Source organism: Brienomyrus brachyistius, chromosome 15, assembly GCF_023856365.1.
Source record: "Brienomyrus brachyistius isolate T26 chromosome 15, BBRACH_0.4, whole genome shotgun sequence".
Lineage (NCBI taxonomy): Eukaryota > Metazoa > Chordata > Actinopteri > Osteoglossiformes > Mormyridae > Brienomyrus > Brienomyrus brachyistius.
Window position 1 is genome coordinate 7,892,464 of NC_064547.1, and position 12,848 is coordinate 7,905,311.

General features: G+C 39.5%; 1 protein-coding gene across 6 annotated transcripts in view; it reads left to right on the forward strand.

The window, feature by feature from the left end:
* The window catches only part of LOC125708409 (collagen alpha-1(XXIV) chain-like), an 87,832-nt gene that overhangs the window by 48,359 nt on the left and 26,625 nt on the right, over positions 1–12,848 (forward strand). For all 6 annotated transcript variants that reach the window (XM_048975897.1, XM_048975898.1, XM_048975899.1 and 3 more), the window contains exons 22-28: positions 714–758; positions 1,128–1,181; positions 2,781–2,825; positions 6,047–6,100; positions 7,780–7,833; positions 10,710–10,763; positions 11,095–11,148. In XM_048975897.1, coding sequence (XP_048831854.1) covers positions 714–758; positions 1,128–1,181; positions 2,781–2,825; positions 6,047–6,100; positions 7,780–7,833; positions 10,710–10,763; positions 11,095–11,148 — 360 coding nt within the window. The remainder of the gene's footprint in view (positions 1–713; positions 759–1,127; positions 1,182–2,780; positions 2,826–6,046; positions 6,101–7,779; positions 7,834–10,709; positions 10,764–11,094; positions 11,149–12,848) is intronic.

Genomic DNA, 12,848 nt, shown 5'->3' on the forward strand with positions numbered 1-12,848 from the left:
CTTGACATTCAGTTTATTTCATCTAAGAATAAAGAGACCAAATTGAGTGCAGAACAGAGTCTTCAGATGTTCAGCATTCATGACGGAAATGCAGACCCCTGCATGAGTACCGTTCGCGTCCAGTTGCTAAAGATAGCATCGTTAATCTATCCACAGGGTGTATTTTAGTCCTTATAGTCAGTTGTGTGGGTGTAACTGGAAATGTGAGTGAATGAATTGAGTCTGCCAGGATTGGAAATAAAGGAAGTCTGGGCATTCACACTTGCATCTACTTGTTTTACTAGTGCTATATGGTGCTGGCACCTCTCAGCACCACCCGAGGAGGAGAATTGCCATGGGTCTATGGCAGGAAGAGAAATAGTTTTACTAAAGAGTTGTGTCAAAAGGTGTTGAGGCAGCAGCCTTTTTTGTAATCAATTTTCCTGTCAGAAGAGACCACTCATCTGGGCAAGCAGAATCGTTTGATGCAGAAATAGGGACGGGTTGCTGTCAAAAACAGTAAAACTCAGCTGAGAACGTCGATGTCACCTTTATACATCAGTGATGATTTCCATGGTTACACTATTTGCATTAGGGATTTAGGCTATATATGATAAACACAGCTGTTCAGTTGATCCCTCCTACCATTAGCTCTTAAAGCTTGGTACCGTGAAGGGTGTCAATCATCAGATTAGTGTCTGTCCGAGTTGCTGATACTCTCTGTTGATTTTTAGGGAGACGAGGGACCCATTGGCCCACCGGGAATCCCTGGCCCAGTGGTGAGTCCCGTCGATCAAAAATCTGCGCTACTTTATTAAGCATATAAGCAACAGAAATGTGTATTGCATGTCAGCGGTGCTCGTGCAGGTGTGCCAGTGTTTCCGGAAAAGATGAGCAGCTGTTTAGAAATGGGACATGCAAGTAGGTTTTAAGATCGTACGAGTTTTTTTTTTTTTTATTCCGTTATAACTCAAAGAAGAATATAACTATTAGCATTTTGAATGATTTATTTGCTATATAAAGACACTGTTTGTGAAGAAATGTGATTAGAGATTTTTTAATTGTCTTTTTGCAAATCTGATTGTCACTTGTCTTACGTTTATCATGTAAAATTAAATCTTTAAGTATGTGTGTCCTTCCTGTTTTAGGGAAGGCCAGGCAGGAAGGGATACATAGGCGAACCTGGACCAGGGGGGCCAATGGTATGTTGTCTTGTTGAAGGTTCATAAACTTTGAAGGTATAAATAAGAGGTGTATTTTAAATGCTCCAGGAATGACTGTTATGAATGTGTGTCCCCATAAACCTCATAGAAGGTAAGTCGTAGTTTCAGAAGCAGTCTCCTGATATAAGATGACCTGAGGTGGATAGATCAGGCCGACTGGTCAACTACTTGGTAGAAACAAAATCTTGGTCTGGATTTTTACTTTCTGGACCTGAGTTATCCTCCATTGCTGTTAACATACCTCCATAATCACCTTGTTCTTTGGAATAGGTATAAACTTTGTTATGTATCATATTAAATATTTATATAATGTGAACCGTATGCAGTACTTGTTAATTTCAGGACGGAATAATTATGCTGGACGTGCGACATTTCATGAGCACTAAGTTAAGTTGCTCACTAAAAAGTCAGCATAGCCCTCGGGCAATTTTATGTGAAAATTTGACATGGGGGGAATAGTAAATTAACAACAGATCTGCGCTTTTGGTGCCAGTCCTTCTGGGAACCAGTGACAGGTACGGCCAGGCTGTAATGGTTTCTGCTCAGTGGAGGAACCAAGCCGGGTCTCGCATCTTCTTTACTGATGGAAGGTTTCCTCTTAATTAATGGCGCCTGTCTCTTGAGCATCGTTTCACCTCAGAGCTACAGTATGTATGGAAAGGAGATGGGACTGTTCTCTTAATATGGTTGCAGTTCGTGTACCAGTGTGGCACATTTGTCATTTTTCATTGATTTATTTAGAACGCTGGTTTTAAGGCAGTACAGTGTCCCTATTGCCTTGCACCTCCTGGGTTGGGGGTTTGATTATATGAGTGTGGGATCTTCATGTTTTCCCTGGATTGTTTGGCTGGAAAAAGACCATTTTTATTAAGGAAAATAATTTCTTGAACTGTGGATTATTATACAGCCTTACTCTCACCTATCTTCATTTTGCATTATCCATGATACATTCATCATTAAACAGCATTGTGTTCCTCCATCTTCCTACCAGCTGTCTTGATAAGTGTCACTGCAGTGTATCACAGGCAGCATAGGGCACCTGATCGGGTACATCCTGGATAGGATGCCGCTCCATTGCAACATGCACACACACACATTTAATCCTCTCACTCCAAGGTGTGATGCAACAGTACTGCACACGGATCCCAAGCAGCTGTCCAGTTGTCTAAAATGACTTAATACCCCATCAACCGATCAAGTGTTTAACAAAGTCACTTTTACGGTACTCCTAATGATTTAATTTTTTTTAAAGTACAGTGGCACAGAATGAATGCCCTCAACTTTCTGATGCTTTGATGCCGTTTAATTCCAATGACGATCCTCAGCACATTTTAAAGATAAGACGTCTACTTGATGAGTGGTTGGTAAGATCATGTGTATGCGGAATGGCTCATTAAGACATAGAAATTCTCCTGGAGCTTTCATTACACATAATTGCTTTAGCAACATCCAGTGAAAATAAAAACACTACCACATGTCCAGGTTTTGATTTTGAAGCTCGTGAAACATGGGAGTTGTGTGCCTTCAAGGGCTAAGTGCAGAGTGAAGTAACATATTTTTTTGATGTTTTAATTACAGGGTGAAACTGGAGACCCAGGAAATGCAGGGAAAATTGGACCACAAGTGAGAATCAATTTTTTTTTTACAGCATGGAAAATGTGGAAAATTTTCGCATCCTCTGTCCTCGTACCAGGTTTAGGTTCTTTCCTGTTCAGTAGCTGGTGTCTTTAATTAGTCGTGGAAATTATCTCATTTTGCAGTTGTGCTTCTAAATAGAATCATGATGTACAGTTCAGGGGCTGCAGCAATCTTAACCTGTGCATTAGGGTAATATGCTTGGAAACAAAAGTTACAAAAGTTTTTTATATTGTAATAATTCGCATAACACATTTGATTTTTGCTGGTTTCTTTACCACCTGCCATGCAAGTAGTAGAAAATAGACCCTGTGAGGTATGCAGTTGCCCCTTGGATATTTTGTTAGCTCATCCCACCCAAACCTGATATTACTGTACTATGTTGTGCAAATTAATGTTGCTTCATTTTCCCGTTCACCTTTTTTTGTGCTTTAGACGTTTTTGGACTGTCTTTATATTTAATACTTGAATGGGACACATTGGGAACCAGCAACAATTTCTGTCGATGTTTCACTCTCACAGGCTTTCACACATGAGAAAGATTAGCTAGTTAACAATCTGCATTGGCCTTTGAAGCTAAAGGAGGAAAACCACAGGACCTAAAGACAACCCATGTAATGTGTAAAAGGGGCACCGCACCTTACAGAAAGCCGGGTGAATTCCATTACGTCACCTTCCAAATAAATACGATAAAGTTTGTCTGAAAGTCTGTGTCTAACAATCAAGGTCACAGAGGGGTCAGAGCAGAACATCTGTTTAACTCACCGGTCTAGTCCAAAACTGACTTAATCCCACTTGTCTTTTATCAAAATGCTATTTCTGTAGTATGTTCTTTGAAGTATATGACCAATGAGTGAGTCACTTTGCACGTTAAGCTGCGATGGAACTTATTACTGAAGAAACCTCTATGATTTCTTCTGAAAAGCAATTGATTAATCTGTTTTTCTATGTATCGGCCTATAGAGTTGTTAAGGATGATATATGGACACAGTACTGTTACTGTCTAGTCCAAGGAGGCAACAGGATTGCTGTTAGACACTGAAAAATGTGCTTAGCTCGAAATTCTCCAGTAAAGTATGCGGATGCATGTATGTACAAAATGATGAATCATATAAATGATAGCTTAACAATGAAATAACAGCAACAATCATCTGCTGAGCTTTTAGAAATAGAGTGAAACACTTTCAAACCGGATGTGTTGACTTTCATTATTTAATTCTGTCCCAGAGCATGACTTCATCAAGTCTTTATGTGACTTGGACTTCTATCATAGTTATGTTTCTTCTCATACAAATAATTGTACTTCAACAAAGTGAATGAGAAACAGCTGTCATTTTGCATGGGAATTGGGGAAAGTTCTGTATATGCATTAGCACACATGTCGAACACATTCAGTGACGCTTTAGTTTCGGAAAATAAAAGGCCGTCTGCCATCCTTTGTTGTGAAAATTGTGACTTAATAGGACAGATGGATTATCCCTTTTGCAGTATAGATGTGCAGCCTGTGTTATTTTACTGAACACAAATCATTATGGATGTATGGGTACCTCTGTTACATGTTATTAACTGCAGCGTCCAAACAGGTAAAACCCACACATCATGCAAGCTGACCAATTTCTTTTTTTCGAATGTTGACTAATGTTCCTAACAGGATATCAAAAGATAACGGCATTTAAAGCACTTGTAAAGAAAGTTTCAACGATTATTGCTAGAAACTTCCCAAACTGTTTTGCCGAACAACAAAAAAAGTAATAGGTTGTGGAGTAAATTCTAAATCTGTTTTTTCCATTTTGAATTTTTATTTTTTTTTGAACACATCAGGTTTTCTCAAATACTGCTTATGTTCCAAACCTGTGCCTTGGCATCGAGTCAAACCCAAGTAGTCTTCCAGACATCCTCTCTGGAAACAATTATCCTCTTTAGATTTATTGATATGTTTACACTCTCAAGGTTTGTATCGTTCTTAGAAGTTGCATTTTGAAGGTCAGAAAACGTCACAGCAGCTTTTACTAAGTTAGCCCAGCACCCCTACCTGTTGAGCTGGCCTGTTTAATAAAAAGCCCAGATTGTGTGCCGTTTTCGGGGTGCTGCTTATAACTCGAGGAGCGTGGTGGGAAACCACCAGTTGGTATCTCGATACAGGGTAGATGTTATTTCTGAGATGATTGCTGTTGGTCGAAGGGTTATGTTGTTGTCAGTTATTTTGCTGACCAGATGCAGATGTGTTTTTTTTCCTTTAACACATACTGTAGGTATCTGCATGGATGATCATCTTCACGGCTGTGATGTTTTCACCTTGGAAACTTTGACCTTTCACATGAGTCAGAATGTGCTTGTAGTGTCCTTCATTTCTTTTTATTGTGTCATATTTTTTCATTGTTCATTTTTATTATTACAAAAATTGGAGAATGAAAGGGCTCAATAAAATGCCTTTCCTGTTGATTGACTCATTTCATAAGTCGCTGTAACTGTATTGAATAATTCTGTGTAGATCCAGCGATGGACAATATGTACATAAAGTGTCTGGTTTCAGTGAAAACATTTTTGTTGGACTATACTTCCATCTAATGATATATATCATGTCAGAATCTCCATATGGAGTTCTCTATATGTTTCATCATTGCATGCTATAATATAATTTTCTCTCCAAAATGTAAGCCTAAGTGTTAAATGGTTATTTTCCACCACGGATTTTATACAACACACATTTTATTGATGGTAGAGGGAGAGTGCACTGATTACAGTGCATTGCTACACCCACCACACAACAAACCACTTCAGCAATGTGAGCCTGAGTGTAACCATGTGGTGTGTGATACCTCAGCACCACACTAATCCAATAGGACAGTGTGATTTTTTTTTCCGGCAGCTGGAGTGCCAATCCTGCCACCAACCCCCAAATTTTCCCTGTACTTTGGAGGACCTCCTTGTAGGGCTGGATGTAGGTTAGCATCAAAGACGGGATAAAGCAGTTGCAGGTTAAGGGCCTTGGTCAAGGGCCCAACAGAGTAAGATCACAGGATTTAAACCTGCAACCTACCAATGATGGGTACAGATCTCTAGCGTCAGAGACACCTCTCCACCCTTCGCAAGCATGTTTTTATTTTATCCTTTGACTAATGACAAACTAAAACAGGAATATTGAACAATTTCTCCATTTTCATAATTTGTGAACTGAATGTTTTTTGTGTGCGTGTTTTGTTTTTCAGGGACCAGTGGGATTAATTGGAACTCCTGGTGTAATCGGAGTTCATGGTGAAAAGGTAGGTTTTTCTTCTCTGCCATTATCCTGTCATGACTGATCACCTCAGGCTGACAACTCATAAATACTGGCATAGATGGACCCCCCGTAATTACTTCTCTGTAAAACAGTGCAGTACCTGTGTTCTCCATTGAACACCTTCTTGAGCAAATGACCAGTGGAGTTTAAAACACTGCAACACATCATATGTCTGCTGTACAAATAACATTTTGGAACTACAAGTGTGAATTACAGAAGTAAATAATATTGTGAAGTTAAATCTTGAGTACTCTTGGGATCTCTTCAAGTCTAACTGCTGGTTTTGGCACAGTGTGAAAATGTTTTTAAATGAGATTGTTAAGTGAGTCTACACTGGATCTGATTACATTTTATTAGAATACATCACATTTATGTTTGCGTCAGGGTCTTTGATATAGTTGTACCAGGTGCACACTAGCACTAACAGAGATAACAGAAGGTAAATGTAAATGTTGCTTGCACAGGCAGAACATTGCAAGGTTGGGGCCATTCCGGAATGCATTCATCAATTTCAATCCAAATCAGGAAACGGAAAAGGAATTGGAATTTCAATCTCCCAGAAATCCGAATTCAATTCCAATTCTGTTCCCCGTAGTTTTCTTCCTTTCCCAACTCCAGTTCCATTTCCTGATTTGGATTGGAATTGATGAATACATTCCGGAATGGCCTGACCCTGGAACATTGGCTTTGTTGCGTGTACTTGAATGTCTGTCCGTCATGCTCTTGAATGTATCTGTATGTGAGCTTGAGTTCAAAGTGAAGAACCTAGAAGTATCCTCAGTTTGTGTGTATAAGTGGGCAGCACACATATTAAAGTCATATGGCTTATGGTGACGATACACAGGGCAACTTTTCGAGCAAAGTTGTCGGGCAATTGCCAATCAAGGGAAACAATGGGTGACTCATACGGATCTTGATAATTGTGAAAAGTTGCCCACTGTTGATCAGAGGTTTTCAAACAGAAATTATCTAATATCAATGGGAAAGTGTCCAAGCAACACTGGTCAGCAACATTGCCCTGCAACATTGCTGAAAAAGTTGCCCTTTGCATCATCATCCTTATTCTCAAGGTAATGATCTATGAAAGAAGAAATCAAATATCAGTGTCTTTGTTCTGTATTGAGCTTAACCTGTTTAGACACAAAGAACGTTCCTGAATAGGGCACCTAAAGGAGCCCCACCTTCGCAATTCGTCAGCGGCACTTATAGCTTGTCAAACACTGAATTCCTTTCACCTAATATATCTTATATATTCAGTCAAATTATGCAATACGATTTAAATGTCTTTCCAATACAGAGCTCTGAAAGTGTTTGATAGAGGCATCTGGCTGTTTGATCCCCAAAGCTGACTATGGAAGAAACTTGTACAATCTTGAAAACATAAAAAGGATTAAAGCTTTAGAGATGACTCAGTTTGGGTCTGTTAGATGCATCACTGTAATAAGTATTTTGGAACATCGTTAAATTCCTTTATTAAATGTCTTTATTGATATAAAGATATAGATATTTAATCTGTATCTTATTGGCTAGTAAAATTATTATTATTATTATTTTCAAACAAGATTCTGGGATCATATCATAAACTAACTATAATTTTGTGGTGGGTTTACTTTTTCTTATTGTCCTGCCCCCCCCCCCCCCCCCCCCCCCCCCCCCCCATAGGGTGACCGTGGTCCTTCTGGTCCATTGGGTCCTCCTGGAGAAAAGGGGTCCATGGTGAGTGCCAGTTGCGGAAGGTGATTTTTAAAATGAGGGAAGCACACTGGTGGCAGCTGGCAGTATATTCTTATTTTAGTAGGTCACCTACTTGTATGTAAATTCTTCTATGTATGTAAACTTCAGAATGAATTCAGCATTAGCTGCAGTGTCTGCCATGTTGGTCAAAGCCTCTAGCTCAGCTTTAACACACACACACACACACACACACACACACACACACTAGTCTACTTAAAATCAGTGAATTTGAAAATTTAAACAAATGGTCAGAATCACAATTCAATAATAACTGCTTTATTTACAATATTTACAAATGCCAATGGCTAAAGATGACAGGCGAAAGGATAAACTGCCATTTCTGTTCACCTGCATGCAACAGAATGAATGAAAACTGCGAGTCAATGCCACTGACATCATGTGGAAGTCGTACATCAATTTTGCCTTAACACCCTCAGTACAATGGTGTTAAGGCTTTTTGGCTGAAGTCACCTCAGTCAACAGGAAATATTTACTTAATATATATTTACATATATATTTATATGTAAACAGTTGCGGAGATTAAGAAGCTCAGAATGATGCAGACTCAGTGATCCAAAGGAGCATTGAGTTTTCCTCCTAAATATGACACGTATTTTTTGTGTACTTGATTTCAGTAAGTTCTGAATCTTGTCATTGAAAATCTTGTTAATGCCAAAATATTGTGTTTCAATCTGGTTATTCACCCGCCACACACGTCTTGCCCCAATGTCCACCAGCTTCTTTTCCTGGTATTTTTCTTTTACATTATATCATTCTCTAAATGAAGCCTGCAACCGCAAAGATGGGTGAAGTGGCACATTGTTGTGTAGATTCCAGAATGACTGAATGTAGTTATATGAAGAAGTATAGGAAACTTCAACCAGACAGCAGATATCTCTGCCTGAGAAGATGCGCTAAAACTCTAGCAAATTATTAGTGCTTTTTGTTTAACAAAAAATCTGTTGAAGGCTTGTAATACTGCAATATTCGGAAAAAAAACAGGTACAGATGTAATGGTTCAGATTGTGCCACTGGATGGCAGTGACAATGCCTAGTAACTGTAACAAGGGTACAATTGTACAGCGTATAAAAGCATCAGTTACTTTTACCCACAACCATTTAAAAGCTACTGGCAGAAATTGTCAGTTCAGCAGATAACAGTCCAAAGCCTGGAAATCAGCACGCAGCTGTAAGCATTTATTAGCGTGACTGCAGGACATTAAATCTTACTTAGGTTCTTAGTTTGTGGAGCACAGCTGTTTAGCATTTAGCTGCTAAATAAGAATTGTTATTAAACCGAGGTCTTCTTTCCCATACAAGCAATGCATTACGAATCAATAAACTATTTTACTTTGAATTTCTTTATTTATGGTTTCATCATGTCATGACTGTTTGTTTTTTACTTTCACTCACTAGTTTGCTTCACCACAGTGGACTTTTCCCCATGGCTCTGCCTTGAATTTTGTTCTCTTAACTATTAAACTGATGTTAGATGTCTATAGCATATAAACCCTGGTAAACAATGTATAAATAACATCACCTACTTGTAAGACATCCGGTCGCTTGTCTTTAAATTGTTCAGCCTTGAGTGCTACCATCGTTAAATTAACTAATATCTCACAAATATGTGATCACTAAATTATACCGTTGCACGTCAGTGTTGCCTCTTTTTACTTAAGTCCCCTGTCACCACTGTCTTGGAGTTAAAACAAGCATTTCACTAGACATCGTACTAAGTATAACCGTGTATGTCCATCCATCCATTTTTTATACCCCCTTGTCCTGTCTATGTGACACATACAACTTTGATTTGATGTCCTCAAACTACGTAAGCTTCATAGATATTTCTGGACATCATGGCAAATTGAGGAATGCATATGTGCGGACATGAACAGGACCTCAAAACTAGAGAAGCACAGAAATGTCGGAGGTAGAGACACTGATTTATTGGAGATCGTCCAAAATGAAAAAATGAAATGAGTGCTTCTGACCAAACTGAATGTTATATTCGGCGAGGCTGTTTGGAAACCAAAAACATAGGTATTGTTTTTGTGTAAATCTGTGACCTCCAGAGTATTTGTTCTCATGGAGGAGTGCAATTGATAATATATGTTTTACAAGCTGTTGTTTGGGTGCTTGTAAAACTCTTGGCAAATGTTACTTATTTTAAAACTTTGATATTAAGAGTAAAACATTTGTCATAAGACATTTGATATTGGCGAGCAGTTCCTTGCATGACAACCGTTTGAACCTAAAGGGTCTCCCAAAAACCTGCAGAGACACTGACCCCTGACCGATGGTAATGATAAAATTCTGTTTCATAACGCTACGATCTGTCTGTTTTCCATAACGACTTATCCTGAACGCGTTGAGAACATGGAGGAAAGTGGGGTACCTGTCACAACATGGGGAGAACATGCAAATTGCACGCATGGAGAGCCAGTGGCTGGGAGTGCTGCTCCACTGTGGGAGGGCTGAAGCTGCAGTGCCACCTGCACTGGTGTGCCCCCCCCCCCCCTTTTACCATAGTATTTTATTGGTGCATACTATACTATATATAGGGTACCATGGTGACTCAGTGGGGAGCAATGCAGGTTCCCACTTCCACTGCTGAATGTCCTTCAACTTCTCCAACTAGTCGAAAGACTCATCCAAAATTAATTTAGGTGAACTGCTGTCTCTAAATCCCCTATTGTGTGTGGTTCCATGTTTGTGTGTATACTCTCTGCATCTTGTCCAGGGTGCACCACTGCCTGAGTTAGGCTCCAGGCCCCCAGTCCTTGATACAGGCATGGTGGACTGATGGATGTATATCTATGTCTGTGTACCTGTGGCATTTATGGGTTTGCTTTACTCAGGGGTATCCCGGATTACCAGGGACACCCGGTGATGCTGGTCCACAAGGCCCACCCGTAAGTTCTCACTTGCTGAATATTAATAATAATTTCTTTTTGCAATCAGTCATGTCATGTCAATGTGCAAGGCAGGGGTCTCCAACTCCGGTCCTGGAGAGCTACTATCCAGTAGGTTTGCTATCCTACCTGGCTTCTAATGAGATTAGACAGTAGATCTTCCAGACCGGAGTTGGAGACCGCTGGTGAAGGGCATTTTAAGAATTATCCGTTGACTTGGTTTTGGAAAATTACATAATTTGGGTGTCTTTCCCCAAAAATGAAAAAGTTTTATTCATTCGTTTCCAGTGGCTGAAATAACGTGAAGCTTTCCCTTTCCTATTCCCGACAGGGACCATCGGGACAGAGAGGGTCGCTTGGAACACCGGGCCTCAAAGGCAGGAGGGTATGAATTATGTATTTTAATCTTTGTGTTCAGGGATCTCTACTACTGTAACAGCTAAATATAATATCATAAATATTAACAAATAATCTCAGTTTTACATTTAATTAAAACTAAGATGATCTGTAGAACAAGTTACTTGTGTGCTGTGCACTTTTCAGACTCTTGGTCAAAATGAGAGTTCAGTTTTCTGAATCTCATTCTGGCAGGACACCTAGTGGCAGAACAGTATATGACACCCTATCCATCTCGACCCTTTTAGGTTTGCGACAATTTTAATTTTTTTAATTTAATATTTAAGATTCTCTTTAGTTTGCTAGAGGTGCTGTGGTGGACACTAGAGGAAGTGTTTTTCTTTTTAAAGGCAGTAAATATGCCAGTGCACTACATAAGGCACATCTGGCTCCTTTGTGGTTTTAAAAAGCTTAATGATTTTTTACTGTACAGAGGTTATACATTCTTTCCACCACACACATTGTCGTAAACATAAATATGTTTGCCTTGCTGTAAAACTGTGGCTTAACCTCAGAACTTAATAGCTACTTCAGTTGTACAGTATGTCGTAACCTACATATATCAGAATCGTAAGTCTGTCATCTCATATATTCATTCGGTTAGAAATGAATAGACAAATGCTGTATATGATTATATGACTAACACTGAGCTAATTCTGTAGTTGCTCTTTATTTGTTGTAATGAGCAGTACTTCATTCAGTACCATGAGGAAATTGGTTTGTTTAAAGATACAGATAGATGTATGTACTGATGAAAGTAAAACCTAACAGAAAAAATGACTTAAATTTTAATATAATAATAATAATAATAATAATAATAATAATAATCATCATCATCATCATTGATACTTTTATTGACCTCCAAGGGGAAATTGTCTTTTTTACGCCTCCCTCAACTGTCCGCGAAGGGCAGCCACCTGTTGGAGCACCCAGGGAGCCGGGGGTTAAGGGCCTTGCTCATATTATTATAATGTATAATATATAATATTATAATATAAAATAATAATAATATACAAAATCATTGTAGTTAAGGGCATGGGGGAGAGGTTGATATTCAGAAGGACACAACTTAATTTAAATTCAAATGTATATATTTTTGGGGGCGCAAATTAAGCCAAATTAATTATTGAGGGGACACATTCCCCCATCCCCCAGTACCTATACACCTGGCTGTAGCTTTGTTGGGCATAAAGCACAGTGGTCATTTGCCCATTATTTGATTAGGAAAACAACTTGATGAACAAATTCCTGTAGCGTCTGAAGGTAGCGTGAAGCTTCCTGGTCTCGCTGCCTTGTTCCAGCTGGATTGCTTCCCTGCAGCAGCGGTAGCGAGGAGCCCTGCTACATTCTGTGCTGCAGCAGAGAAAACGGTTAGGGCTGTGGGAAGGAACGAGACCCTGGGGCTGCGAACAGGAGGCGGCGTGCGTGGAAGGGGCCCCGTGTAGGATATCTGAGTAGGAGAAAAGGAATGTCAGGGTAGATGTAGTTATGGTGACATTTTGGAGGCTAGACAAAGTCGGCAGGCAGGAAAGCAGAGGGATTAAAGAATGCATGTCTGTCCTTACATTTCTGTCTAAATGTAACGGAAAATGACTGCTGTTGAAATGTTTATGGAGACCTGAAGGCAATAGAAAAAATGATTGGGCGTTATGTAAGGTGCGTAAGCACACCCCCATGTTTTCGCGCATT